At 44.5% G+C, this 14512-nt stretch overlaps 1 protein-coding gene across 1 annotated transcript in view; it reads right to left on the reverse strand.

The window, feature by feature from the left end:
• The window catches only part of BEST3 (bestrophin 3), a 47201-nt gene that overhangs the window by 15102 nt on the left and 17587 nt on the right, over positions 1–14512 (reverse strand). The window contains exons 2-3 of the mRNA XM_083179677.1: positions 9567–9661; positions 982–1215 (exon numbers count right to left, since the gene is read on the reverse strand). Of these exons, the coding sequence (XP_083035803.1) occupies positions 982–1215; positions 9567–9661 (329 nt within the window). The remainder of the gene's footprint in view (positions 1–981; positions 1216–9566; positions 9662–14512) is intronic.

The following is a 14512-nucleotide window of genomic DNA, read 5'->3' on the forward strand; positions in this document are numbered from 1 at the left end:
ATACCTTGTAGGTGGTTAAATTGGCAAGCAAACATTTTTTATTCATCATAATGACCTGTAATGTCTACCTTATATAGGAAATATAATCTTTTTATATTCAAGATTTTTATTTGATTTTATATAGTAAATGTGAGCAACGCTGGCATTTTGAGCTGCTATTTTGCGCAGCTCTCACAGAGATGTGGGCACTTAAAGGGTTGATATGTATGAAGGTTATAAAGTACATAACATAAATTGGCTAAAATGCTCCCAAGCAATAGCTGTTTTCCCAAAGTGATAATGCCCATACACACTGGGCGACTTTGAGCTGAAAGTCGCTCAAACAGCAGGTTTGAGCTGAAAGCCGCCCAGTGTGTGTGGCCCGGCGATGAGCGCTGCTGCACGCTCCCGCATCATCACCGGGAAAGCCGCTCATCTGCTGGTATTACCAGCAGATGAGCGGCTTTGAGGACGGCTTTACATAGTTCTGCCCTATGCAAAGATGTCCTCCCCCCCTCTGTCAGCGCCGGTCAGGGGGAAAGCCGTTCAGTGTGTATGCACTAAGCGGCTTTCCCCTCAGCGATGACAGCGGTCATCGCTGTCCAATGTCCATAAACTCTTGGCATAGTCGCCCAGTGTGTATGGACCTATAAACACACTTTGGGAAAGCAGCTATTGCTTGGGATGATGATGCTTCCATGTCTTGCAGTAGTGTAAATCCAGAGCTTCTGATTTTGACTAGCAATGTCTCCAAGGCATATTGGTGGATTCATACATGGGGGGAGATGTACTAAGTAGAGAGAGATAAAGTACCAGACAATCTGTCTGTCACTTTACAGGCTGTGTTTTCTTTGTATTATTTTAAACAAACTTACAAGGGAAGCACAGCCTCCCCTGACTGCACATCCCTGTTTCAGATGAATTGCTTGTAGCCTGTTCCAGTAATTTGGAACATATATGGGCATTAGATTGACACAAAGGGTTAGCTTTAATATTTTTTACCTGCTTCTACAACATGGTCCATAGTAGGAAATCTTTTGTACACTGCAGTGCTGACAGAGCGAAAGATTAGCAAGGATGTAAGATTCACATAACGCATAAGTGTCCTGCGGAGTAACCGTCCATACTCATCTCTCCCATGGACATTGCTGGAGATGAGCAACATAAGTCGGTCAGGCCAAGGAAGATTCACAAACTGGTTCCACCATCGGTTGACCACAAGAGTGACATAGAATCCTGAAACAAAAACATCAGTGTTTGCAAGGAATAAACATTGTATGCCTGTTTGATCAATAAAACTTCTTTGATAAATTCAACACAATGAAATAAATAAACAAATATAAGGCATAAAATAATTCAGGTGGTTTAACACCCCAACAGTTGGGATTCCGACAGTTATTAGCCCGACGTTGGAATCCTGACTATGGGGACTCAGACAGCGGGGGGAGCGCAACAAAACCCCTTGCGGGCTCGCTGTGCTCGCCACACTGCGCTCGCCATGCTGCGGGTGAGGTATGCATTATGTTGTGAGATGTGTTCCCATGGCATAGGTTGGGTCCACCTGAGCACATCATTGACCAGTAGCCTCTACATTGCACTGCTTGATGACCATTTGCAGCCCTTCATTGACTTTTGGTACCCCCACAACGAAGGAATATTCCATCAGGATAATCCATTTGTCCAGAATTGATTTGGCATGACAAATGATGTGGCCACCATGATCAACCAGCATGAATCCAATCCAGTATTTATGGGACGTGGTGGTAAGGTCCAGAATTCTGCACCTACAAATATCTCAGCATTATGGGAAGCTAGCCATCTCTCCAGAGGGCTTCCATCCATTTTTGGAATTGCTTCCACATGGAGTTGGGCTAGAGGGGGGTCTTACACAATACTAGCCACCTATCCCATAACATCTGGCACCTATCCAAAACAGTATGTACTACTTATATACATTCAATCGGAGAGGTGTGGTATATATGTTTGATGGTGTTTATCATGTTGACCTAAGTATATTGATGTGATTGACATGGATGTTATTTTGACATTGTTAGCGTGTCAGAATGATAGTTTTCTCCTAATTCTGTCCCCTGACATGCAAACAATAAGAAAGGTATGCTGGTTTTCCAGATTTCTTTTAATCAGGAATATGCTATATTGATTTTTTGACCAGCATCCCCTAGTGAGAAAAACAAAACATTGAGATTCTTGGCGTTGGAAGCACTCAACAACTCACATCAGCTTATTTTCAAAAGGAATGCAGGTATACAATGGCGATGCACAGTAAAAGCTCCAAAATTTTATTGATAATGATCAAAACCCCTCCCATAAATATGGAATTTACAAGTTATGTGCCCAATGTAGTTTAAAGGAATATCAGACATTTTGCCAGAATGTCTCTATCAGAGAAGGAGGCCCAGAGTACTTACCTACAGTGCCCCCCCCCCCCCCCTAATCCGGCCCTATCTTCATCATGATGTTGCCACTATAAACCTGTCCTTTGACTACTTTCCACAAAATCTATGATTAGCATACACTAGTTGTAGGAATGAATTTGTGACAGTGGCCCTTATTCTGATCGGTGCGGATATTCCCGCATGCGGACGGACCGCCGATGTTGATCGTCTGCGCATGTGCAGAGGTCACTCTGCGCATGTGCAGGCGATTTCGCCGCACGGATTCTTTATACGCCGCACAGGGGGCGTAGAGGGGCGTGAGGGGCTACTTATCCTCATTACCCTATGCATACGCCCCCCGTTTCATGGGCGTTCCCATGCAAACGCGGGGCGTATGCATGGTAATGAGGCCGTGACGCGTGGGTACGGGGCGGGCATCTGACATCGCAGGATGTCAGCTGCCCGCCCCCATACATGTTTTCACACGGACAAGTGTCCGTGTGGTCTTGTGTTGCGGGACCTGGTGGAGCGTGCGGCCCTGCATTCGATGTTCGGCGACCATCGAATGCAGGGGCTGCTCCCACCATGGAGGAGGCGTATCCCCGTCCAATTTCATGCGGATCGCCACATATCCGCGTACGGACGGCAGGTGGCGATCCGTATGGAAGGCGGGGATTCGCCTGCACGGTTGCGGCCGCATATTCTGATCGGGCCGCACCGATCAGAATAAGGGCCATTGTTATTTATCATAAATTAAATTTGGGGTGGGTATTTCAAAAGCAATGAAAACATAAAAAAAAAAAAACCCGACAACATATAGGTATTTAAGAAACAGTGTAATTAAATAGCAGCAAAACATAACCTATGCTAGTAATCATTTTTATTTATTTAAATTCAGTCAGATAATATTATCATTAAAGGCCCATACAGACTTGAAAGCAACTCAGTTTACTCATTTGAGCTGCTTTCAGCTTGAAAGCCACCCAGTGTGTACGGGGCAAGGATGAACGGTGAGCACTGATTCGTGCTCCTGCATCAATGCCGGCCTGGCCTCTCATCTGCTGGTATTACCAGCAGATGAGCGATAGGGTAGATGACTTTCCATAGTGTCCTGCCATAGAAAGAACATTAGCAAAAAACTCTCAGGGCCTTATTCTGGTTTGGTCGGTGCAACGTACGTACGGTCCGTTTCACCGTACGTTTCCCGCACGCGGATGGTGAGCGTAAGTCCGCCCACAAAACATCCGCATACGGACGGTCACAAACACGGACAATGGGGAGTGGAATACACTTGAGCGTACGCCACCGTATACGGACGGGTCTCCTCTTAGACACCATTAACTGGCGTACAACAGAGCGTACGCCACCGTATACGGACGGGTCTCGTCCGTTTTCACAGCGACATCTTCCGTATATCGGAGCGTACGCCACAGTGCACGGACGGGTCTCACCTTTTTTCAGTGGAAAACTCAGCGTGTGTCACCGATCCGTGCAGGGTGGCATACCCTTCACATATATCATATATGGCACTGCAAATCTTCCCTTTCAACTATAATTAAGACATTTAATTAATTGTTATTCAATAATTGTTTTCTATTAACTCAATTGTGCACCTTAATATACACCCTAATAAAACAACATTTTAACCCTCATTACATGTATATTTATTATGTTCTAATGTTGCATTTTAATCACTATCTATGTGTCCCCACATTGGTTTTACTTTTAAATAAAGTTATCTTGGTGTTACAGTGAAAAAGTTGACACATGTCGACTTCTGTGAATTGAGTGTCCTGCTTTTTAAAGTATACAAAAACACTTACTGAATGGGTGTAGATGGTTATAAAATAACTACTTTGACATATATAAGCAGGTCTTAGAATGAATCTTACCTAAAATTAAAACAACCTTTACATGTAGAGAAGTGTAGAAAGATATGCTTCCAATGTGTATGAGGGCTGTGTGTGGCTTGCAGGTAGTGAAATCATGGTTTTCACTTAATAGGCTGCAGCATTGCTTATTACATTCAGGTGTAGTGATCAGCGTAAATTAGCAGACCCAGGCGTCTGCCTGTTTTTGGCCCAAAATGCACGGTGCGTTCGCCCATCGAGTGGTTGTAGCACTGTACATTTTTGGTGTACGCCCATGTTTACGCCCAGTTTTCCTCATTATTCCAGCCACTCCCCTAAAAACGCCCCTATGCCGCCCACAATGACCGTACTCTTGCGGACAGGTATTTTCGCACGGAGAGACCCATCCATGAGCGGTGTGAGGTCGCCGCACCTGCACATTGCGAAAGCTATGCATGCGCAGTTGAAAAAAACCCGATCCGCCCGTATATGGTCCCACCGTATCGAGCAGAATAAGGCCCTCAGTGTGTGTGTACTGAGCGTTTTTCATTCAAGCGATTTTCCCAATGCATGCTGGGCAAAATCGCCCAGTTTGTATGGACCTTAAGATACATAAATGACAAAATAAGAGTCCCTTCTGTTTCCTTGCCCTCTCAGATAGGTTCGGGTTAAAGGGTACAATGTAAATGAGAATTCCTCTGGAAAAGAAAACTTGTAAATCATGGCATTTTACCGACACTGATATTAAAGACTAATATTATCTGGCAGTGTTGTAATAGAAAATAAGAGTAGATATTTTTCAACATCAAATTTAAACATATTGGGACTGATTTAGCATAAGATATGTGCAAACTTGGCCCCTGAGCCCTGTTCCTACGTACCAGGTCTGGCATAGCTGTTCTCCCATGGGTACATTGTCTACGCCACTGTAAGGTCCCCACAGCGGAGGTACCTCTACCCGTTTGCTGTGGATAAAGCTGGCATCTCTCCCCTATCCCCAAGATGCTAGTATGGGTATTATATCAAGGCTTGCTTTTTATAGACTGTGCAATCGTCTCCTATTTGCTGAATAACGAACCCAAATTGTCTGCCTGTTAACACTTATCTGCATACAATGACTGTGTCTTTAAGCCTCAAAATAGTATTCGACCCACGCACAAAGTTCACAAAGAGAATGGACATCTCCATCAATTCACTTTTATTAGACCGATTCATTTACATAGCTATCCATACATTTTTAGATTTGCGGCATCCTGCTCCGAGAATTGGGCAAGCAGTTGACGTCCGGTTACTTCAGCTGCCCACCCCCGGCACGCAGGTTGCTGTCTGCGTTTGCATGGGGACACCGAAAGTTTTCTCTTTGAAGGGTACACCCAGGAAACACAGGGCAATCGCATGCGAATGCCCCCCTGCCCACGTACTTCACGCCGTCCCCCTACCTTGTGAGAGCACCATGGAGACTATGTAAGTCTCTGAATGCACCTGCACAGAAGGCCTGCACATGCGTATCAGCAAATATGCACATGTGCAGAGCTTCAACATCGGTCCCCCGTCTGAACACGTGGGGGACCGATCAGACCAGAATCAGGGACCAATAGCGTTAGATAAACCCACAGTGCTGATCTTTTACTTGTTTCTTTATCCATTTTGTCCATCACTTCTCAGACCCCTTCATTTAATTTTTATAAAAAATATAATGTCTCCTAGTTTTGCGACTTAAACTGGGTACACATCTAGGGTTTTTTTTATGGCAAAAAACAAGCCATCCTCGCCGTTTAACCTCCTCGCCGGCCGCTCAAACTATTCTATATTCCGGGGGAATCTTTGCTGCCAAAGGACGGTGAGGATTTCGAATCTAAGGAGCTGACAACCACCCCTTAACTTTCAGTTCTTTTCTATCCATTAGAACAAACAGGCGTTTGCACATCTTCTTGATGATTCTGTCACTCAGTACACAAAGGCTTCCACCTCAATACACCACAGTTTACAGCAGGCTTCCACCTCAATGCACCACAGTTTATGACAGGCTTCCACCTCAATACACCAGAGCTTACGACAGGCTTCCACCTCAATACACCACAGTTTACAGCAGGCTTCTACCTCAATACACCACAGCTTACGGCAGGCTTCATCCTCAATACACCACAGCTTACGGCAGGCTTCCACCTCAATACACCACAGCTTACGGCAGGCTTCCACCTCAATACACCACAGCTTTCAGCAGGCTTCCACCTCAATACACCACAGTTTACAGCAGGCTTCTACCTCAATACACCACAGCTTACGGCAGGCTTCCACCTCAATACACCACAGTTTGCAGCAGGCTTCCACCTCAATGCACCACAGCTTACGGCAGGCTTCCACCTGAATACACCACAGCTTACAGCAGGCTTCTACCTCAATACACCACAGCTTACGACAGGCTTCCACCTCAATACACCACAGCTTACAGCAGGTTTCCACCTCAATACACCACAGCTTACGGCAGGCTTCCACCTCAATACACCACAGCTTACAGCAGGCTTCTACCTCAATACACCACAGCTTAACACGAGTCGAAAGAATAGCCATAAACAAATTAGGCAAATTAGGCAAATGGTGATGTTATTGTTCACCCCGCAGAAAAAAGGGGGCAGAATCATCATACAGAAACTGGATGACTACTTAGAGGAGATCTACAGACAACAATCAGATGAAATTTATCTGCTGATCTAATTTCATTTCCAATAGAGTAATTCTTCCATAAATATTACTTTGTCTAACAACAAACCATAATGGTGTATTCAAAAAGGATTGAAAAAAATACCTTACTTAAGCTGTGCACACACGGGGGTGATTTTAGCACATATCGCTGGCAATATGGTCACTGAGCAACCATATTGCCAGTGATTTCATGTGCTGTGGGAGATAAATCGCCGGGTGCGCGCTCCTGCTGCCAGCCCTTCATGGTCGCTGCTGACAGGAGCGTGCTCCTCCAATTATGGCTAAAATTCTATGGTCGCTGGTGCACAATGCACTGTGCACCAGCGACCAGTGATTTCTAGTCAAAATGAGGTAGAGACAGAATGAGACAGCTTGCAATTTTCAGCCAAAATCGCTGGTGGCTGATGAAAAAGGTATACTGAGCCATATATTGCTGAGAGATATTGCCAGTACACTGAGCAAAATAGAAAGGTCTACCAAAATTGCAAATGATCCAAGTAGCAAGGATAAACAGCAACCTGACACGCTTTAGCCAACGAGTTAAATTTAGGCACCCTGCGATCTTACATTTTCAAATTCCTGTAATTCAGAATGAGGAATAAACAGCAATTATGGTCAATGGCATCACATGCATTACACAAAGCCAACACACTACACATGGAATGAAAGGCTGGAACAAAAACTTATATTTAGTTAGTAAAGTGCAGGTACTGTAATAATGAAAGTATCTCAGGTGCGCTTGGATTTGCTAGCACTTCTGCTTCTTTTGAAGCAGCATGGATAGCGCTGTATGATGACATACCTCCCAACATGACCCATTCCAGGAGCAACAAAATGCTCTGCTCCTGGACTAGCTTGCCAGTGGCAGCTGCAAAGGTGGGACTGCACCACTGTTGAAAATTGTAAAAAAATTCGAAATTTGCACCACTGTCGAAAATTTGAATAGGGCAGTCAAACGTACCAGTGAGTCCCGGACTGTCTTGCTTGGGATGGCAGTTGGTGTGGCTGAATTTTTGACTGTGCTGAGTCCTGCAACTGACACTGGCATGGAAGTCCAGGAAAAGAGCATCTTGTCCCTCCTGAAATGGGTCATGTTGGGAGATATGTGATGATGCAGCAGGAGGACACTAATACAAGCAGACGCATCCTCCTGCAGTAGTGATCCAACCTTCATCCAAGAACACAGCTTTGGATCTCTCTCCCACCATCGAGAGGCTTTGGGCACCCATGGTGCTGCGCAAGTCTCCAATCACGCAGTCCAAGAAACCTCTGTCCTATGATGGAGATCCCTGACCTCTTCCCAACCCCTAAATGGCAGCGGCATGCCTCCATTTTCACAAACGGAGGCTGTGACTGCCCACTCCTTCACAGCGTCTTGCTTGCGACATATCAGGACCTGTTCATACGTATGTGCAAAGTACAGGTAACAGGTACTTTATGTAAGATAGCACCTGAATGACCCCCAAAGTGCCTGATAGTGGAGAGTGGAGTGTATGAATGTTTTTGTAGTGAAATTGCCCTGCAGGTGATCAGAATATGGGTGCAAACATAAGTGCCTATGCAGAGATCTGCAATTGTGCCCCATAAGCCCATGAAGCCTGAAGAGGAGGGATGGAGGAGGGAATGGGCTTTCTCATGTAGGCACAGTGCATTAGGCAGTGTTTACGTCAGTGCGGCTCATGCAGATCTGAGAAACATGCACATACGTCTGTTAGGAAGCATGTCTCTTGTATCTGCTCTGGAGCTCATGATGATGACCTGTCACATGTGCTGATTTCTGCTCCTCATATGCTGCCCATGAAACTGTAGGTGACGCTACATATGCACAGATACACACAACTTATTTTATTTTGCATCAGCATCATGTGTTTAAAAGTAGGGCTCCCTTATTTTCCCGAGTTAGTTCAGGTTTTGGTTTACCCAAATGCATACATACTGGGGGTTATTCTGGTTTGTTTGCTCGCATGCGAACTCACAAGCGAGCGCAATGTTTAATATTTGCGCATGCGCATTTCTGCGCATGTGCATGCACTGGGTGCAAGCAGCTACTGCGAACAGAGTGTTTGCCGGGTGCATGCCGGGCGTAGGGTGGCGGTGGGTAGACGCTCCCGTAGGAGACCCCAACATTTCATGGGTGTTCCCATGGAAATCACCCTGCGATGTGGGTGCCGGGGGACGGGCATCTGACATCACTGGATGTCAGCTGCCCACCATTTTCTCCTTAGGAATACATGCAAAAAAATTAGACACCTTAGTGTCTAAGTATTGCGTGTACCCTCCACATCATTCCATGGTCGGCGGCAATTGAATGATCTGGGTGTTTCCCCATAGGCTGCGAATTGATGTTAATGTAAAACATCCAATCGCAGCCATGGATGGATATAATTGGAATACTACTTGAGTTAATATCCTGTCATATGGTATTCCTGGTTTCCTTACTGGGAGCCCTAGTTTCAAAGGTTTATAAGTGATGTGTTATTTAGTATCAGCTGCATGCAAGGTGCATATGTTCATAATAGAGGGGAGCTTTATCAAAGTTTCAACCAATAAGCTTCTAACACTCATTGTATAGACGGTGTCTGAACAATGACAGTTGGGAGCTGATTGATTGGTTATTTGTCTAGTGACCACCACTTACCTAGCACAAAGGTTACTGGGATTTGTTCGGCATATCTGTCACAGTATAGTGATAGCTTTTCAAAGTAACGTTTTTGAGCATCTGTAAGAAATAATCTGCAGCAGAAACAAGATCAATGTACAACTTCTGTGTTTTGATATTGTACAGTATTCTTTTTTTTGTAATTACAGTGCTAATCATTTAATTAAAAGGCAATTTTAAAAGTGCAAAAATATGCATGAAGTGCACTTTTCCCCCCCAAAAATGCATATATTTGACTGTTAAATGATAATAAATATTAATGTTATTTATATAGCACTTTTCTCCTAACAGGACGTTAAAATTGCTTTACATTTGCCTTTACAGCACAATAAAACAAACAGACAAGCTTAACAGTGGACAGTAGTAAAATGAATGAGTAAATAGTTCTGTCTTAAGTCTACTTTTGGAGTATTCTAGAGTTTTGGGCTGTGCAGGGCAGACAGTTCCATAGAGTCAGAGCCGCAAAGCTGAAAGCTTGATCCACAGATGAGTTCAGGGAGATTTGGTTAATAGTCCTTCATCTACAGAATGCAGTAATGAAGTGAGTCATTAAGGGATAAGAAGCTGCTTTAATTACCTTGGCCAGGCTTGCCAACTTTTAGGCTGCCCTCTCCGAGAGAAGGCAGCCAGCTCCAGGAAGTAGAGGGTGGGCCCAGTGGGCATGATTTAGAATGGAGTAGGGCCGGAGGTGAACCTCTGCAAAACAGCCTTGAGTGTGTGTGGGGGGGGTCGCATCATCTTGGCCATGTGCAATGTATTACAGACAAAGCAAAGCAGGGGGCAGGCCACAATGACGTGATTTACATCATCAGGTCTCCGCTGCCCCCCCCCCCCCCCACCATGGGATTGCAGCTGGGGCCATTCCGGGGGACTTGCCTACCATTCCAGACCAGATTTTCGGGAGCCTCCCGGCCATTCTGGGATGGTAGGCAAGTATGACCTTGGGTCCTGGTTATGTAGGTCTTTGAAAGTCAATAAGTCAATCTTGAAAATGATTTGTAATCTTACTGTTAGCCAAGAGAAGATAATGGGTGTTATGTGGCTGGAACATGGGTGGTTGGTTAATAGTCTGTTAGCTGCGTCATCTACATGCGGTGCAATACTTTAGCTGGGAGACAACAGTAATGAGCATTGCAACATTTTCACTTTTGGAAGTGCGTGTGTGCAAACTCTCTGCCAAATGTTTCCAGGATTTGAGAGGTCAGTATATGTGTGATGATTTGAACTTTGACAGCATACACTTAATAAATTGCAAATATTCTAAATTATTTACTAATTGAGTTTCAATAATGCTCATCATCCAACTGGCACATTGTTTTCAGCCTTGATCCTCCAAGTCACACTAACAGTTCAGAATTTAGTGATATTCATGCTTGAGCACCGATGGTTAATCAAAATACCTTAGCTCACGGGTGTCAAACAAAAGGCCCGCGGGCCAAATCCGGCCCGCCAGACCTCGTCATGTGGCCCGCGCGAGGAGATAGCACGCAGGGCAGTGGGTCCCAGCTTCTGTCTAGGCCACCTCCTCTCACCCACCCCACCGCGGCCGCCTTACCTGTTCCTCCACTGTCGGCGGCCATGTTCCTGTAGGCATATATGTATGCGGCATATGTATGCGGCTACAGAAACATGGCCGCCGGCCTCCACGGCTACGTGGAGGAGGGCCCGGACGCCTGTTCCCTCTGATGCCCGGCAGTGACAGACACTGGGTGGGGACGTCATGACGATGACGCCGCCCGCCCATGCGTCTGTAGAGAAGTAGGAGCAGGCAGGGAAGCTGGACCGGGAGTCGGGGACAGTGTGGCAGCAGCAAGCAGTGAAGAAAAGCTGGAAGCCGCAGCAGCTGCAGGACAGACGGAGAAACAGTAAGGCCCTTATTCTGATTGACGCGTACTTTTCCGCATACTTTCGGATCGCGTCTTTACGGCGTCTGCGCATGCGTGGAGAACGCAACGCGCATGTGCCACGCCTTGACTCCGTACCTGTTCGGGCAAATCCCGTACAAAACTGTTCACCGCAATCAGTCGGGAAATATGGGCGTATTATGGGCGTCATGCGGAATGACACATGGGCGTAGTTTCAAAGTGGGCAAAACGGGGCGGAAACATGGGCGGACACGGGGGAGTACACTTATGTTGGGGGGCGTGCATTCGGATACCACTCCGAATGCACGCGAACAAAAAGGGAAGAAATGTGCGGTGTCCAAAAGGCAAGTATTGCTTAGCGGACACCACTCGTTCCTGCGGTAGGCGAACGGACCGCCTAATGACTACAAGCATTAACACCTGAACCCAATAGAATCGACTCCTTTACTCATTACTCACTAATAGGACGCTTGTCAGTGCTTTAATTGAAACCATTGCTTGTAAGGATATATTGGCATCTAATTGATTCCAATTCCAAATAAGCATTTTTGTATGAGGATAGGTAATTGAATAAGTGGGTCATGTGATGTATTGCAGAATAGACATAATAGTGGGTTGTTTGGCGTAAATACACCGCTTACGTGCGGAAGCACCGCTTGCCTCCCGTTCGGATGCGGTATTCCCGTGCATACTCTGTAATACTCTGTAATACCGTGCAGAATCGGAGTGATTCTCCCGCACACGCATGGTTTGTATGTCGTCCGTAAACACGCCCTGTTCTTAAAGAGTGAGTCCGTCCGAATGCGGAGGACACGTGGGCGTTTCTACGGACGATGGCCGCACGCGGCAGCACACCGTGGCGTGCGGACCGCACCGTAAGAATTCAGGAATATCCACACCGATCAGAATAAGGGCCTAAGTGAGGATGAGGATCACACTCACAATAAAAAAAAAAATGTATCTCCTGTTTCCTGAGGTGTTCCCGTGTATAATAATAATAATGCCATGACACCACAGGCTGCTCCTCCTGTATAATCATTTATGTGTCATGGCATTACTTTTATTATATTATACAGGGGGAGCAGTCTGTGGTGTCATGGCATTATTATTATACAGGGGGAGCAGCCTGTGGTGTCATGGCATTCATTTTATATTATACAGGGGGAACAGCCTGTGGTGTCATGGCATTATAATTATACAGGGGGACCTACAGATACAACTGGCCCTTTGAGGGTGACCAAACTGCTGATGCGGCCCCCGATGAATTTGAGTTTGACACCCCTGCCTTAGATACTAATTAAATCGCCTGTGCTCATGTGTGGAAACCTTAATTAAAACCTGATCTAGCATGCTAATCACATACTTTCTACTGCTCGTGATCCTAACAGACCACTTCATACTGCTGTGAAGTAAAGGATCAGTGGTAAAAGTCCAGACTGATGGCCAAAGATATATTAGTGTACTGAGTACAATGTTATTATTATTATTATTATTATTATTATTATTATTGAGGAGTGCACACAGATATTGGCATAATATAAAGCATGGTACACATTTCAGAAATGGTAAAGCATAACAAATTGAAAATTGTGTGCATCATGCAGTGTGTACCCTCACGCTTGTCGCAGGCAACATCTTCTGATCAGTCACACTACAGGGCCAGCTGGAGGATGTCACCTGCGATGTAGTGCAGTATAATGAAGCGCAGAACAAGATGTTGGTCTGTCCTTCATTATATTAGGCACGTGTATGGGCAATCGGGCATGATCCAGGCCAAAGTTAAATGGGCAGATTAACACTGAGGCAGATGTGGAGCTGCAGCTCCAGGTCTCATAAAAATAGGCCCATAATCATGACAGAATGATGATCACCAGTCAGACATCAGCTGGCCACATGGTTGGCCACATTGGTATTAAAATTGTATTCCTATTTTACACATTTACGCAATATTTGTTCTTTCATATATTTACAGAGACATTGGGGTGTATAGTGTATGGGATCTACAAGCCTACATTTCCAGCTCCAGGCCTATTAGGCCCCTAAGCCAGCCCTGATCATAATCATTTTGCTAGACAGCTTGGGAACAGCATTAAATTGTATATATATATATATATATATATATATATATATATATATATATATATATATATATATACATGTCTTGGATAGGAGGTAGAATAAATTCTGTAAAAAAATGTCCTTCCTCGTCTCCTTTACTTATTTCAAACCATTCCAATACATATCACTCCCTACGTTTTTATTATTTTTTTAAATATATTTTTTATTGAAGCACCAAATGCAACAGATACACATTAAAAAGATACAATCAAATTCAAATATGACAAATGATGTTAGATTTACTGTACCTTGTGCTACAATCGAGAGTATATCATACAGGTCTTAAACATTTTCAGGATATATTAACAACATCTAGTATGCAAATTTGTATTAACAAAGTTATTTATGTTAGAAATTATAATAAACCAAATAGAGATGTGCAGGTTCTGATTTACACTGTATACTCTGATGTCAAAGCAGGATCTTATTGGCTATCCCAAATCACATGACAGTTGTTGACAATTGATAGCCAATAAGGTCCTGCTTTGAAATCAGAGTAAATCAGAGCTTGCACATCTCTAAAACTAAATGAAAGAATTTATTTTTTAAATTAAATTAAAGTTAACATTTAAATCAAAATTTAAATTGTGCCCTCTCCCCCCAGCCCCATTTCGTCCAAGCATAGTTTGTCTATATATTAACATTACTCCCTACAACATCAAACCACCTATATTATATGGGATAAAAAATGCCCACGGATTAGACTTAAACTGCTTCAACAGACAGGGAAGATTGGGTATCCCTGATTTTCAAAAATATTATTATGCTGCACAGTTATCACAATGTGTCCAATTTAGCAGTCCCAAGGGTGCGGGGAAGATCTGGATGAATATTGAGGCAGGATATTTGGGAATGACCACAATGTGCTCCCTGCTGTGGCTCCCAAGGATTAAGCATCCCTGTACGACATTCTCTCACCCAATGGTCTCTCGTTCATTAGCT

The sequence above is a fragment of the Crinia signifera genome, chromosome 4 (genome assembly GCF_055691185.1).
Source record: "Crinia signifera chromosome 4, ASM5569118v1, whole genome shotgun sequence".
Taxonomy (NCBI): domain Eukaryota; kingdom Metazoa; phylum Chordata; class Amphibia; order Anura; family Myobatrachidae; genus Crinia; species Crinia signifera.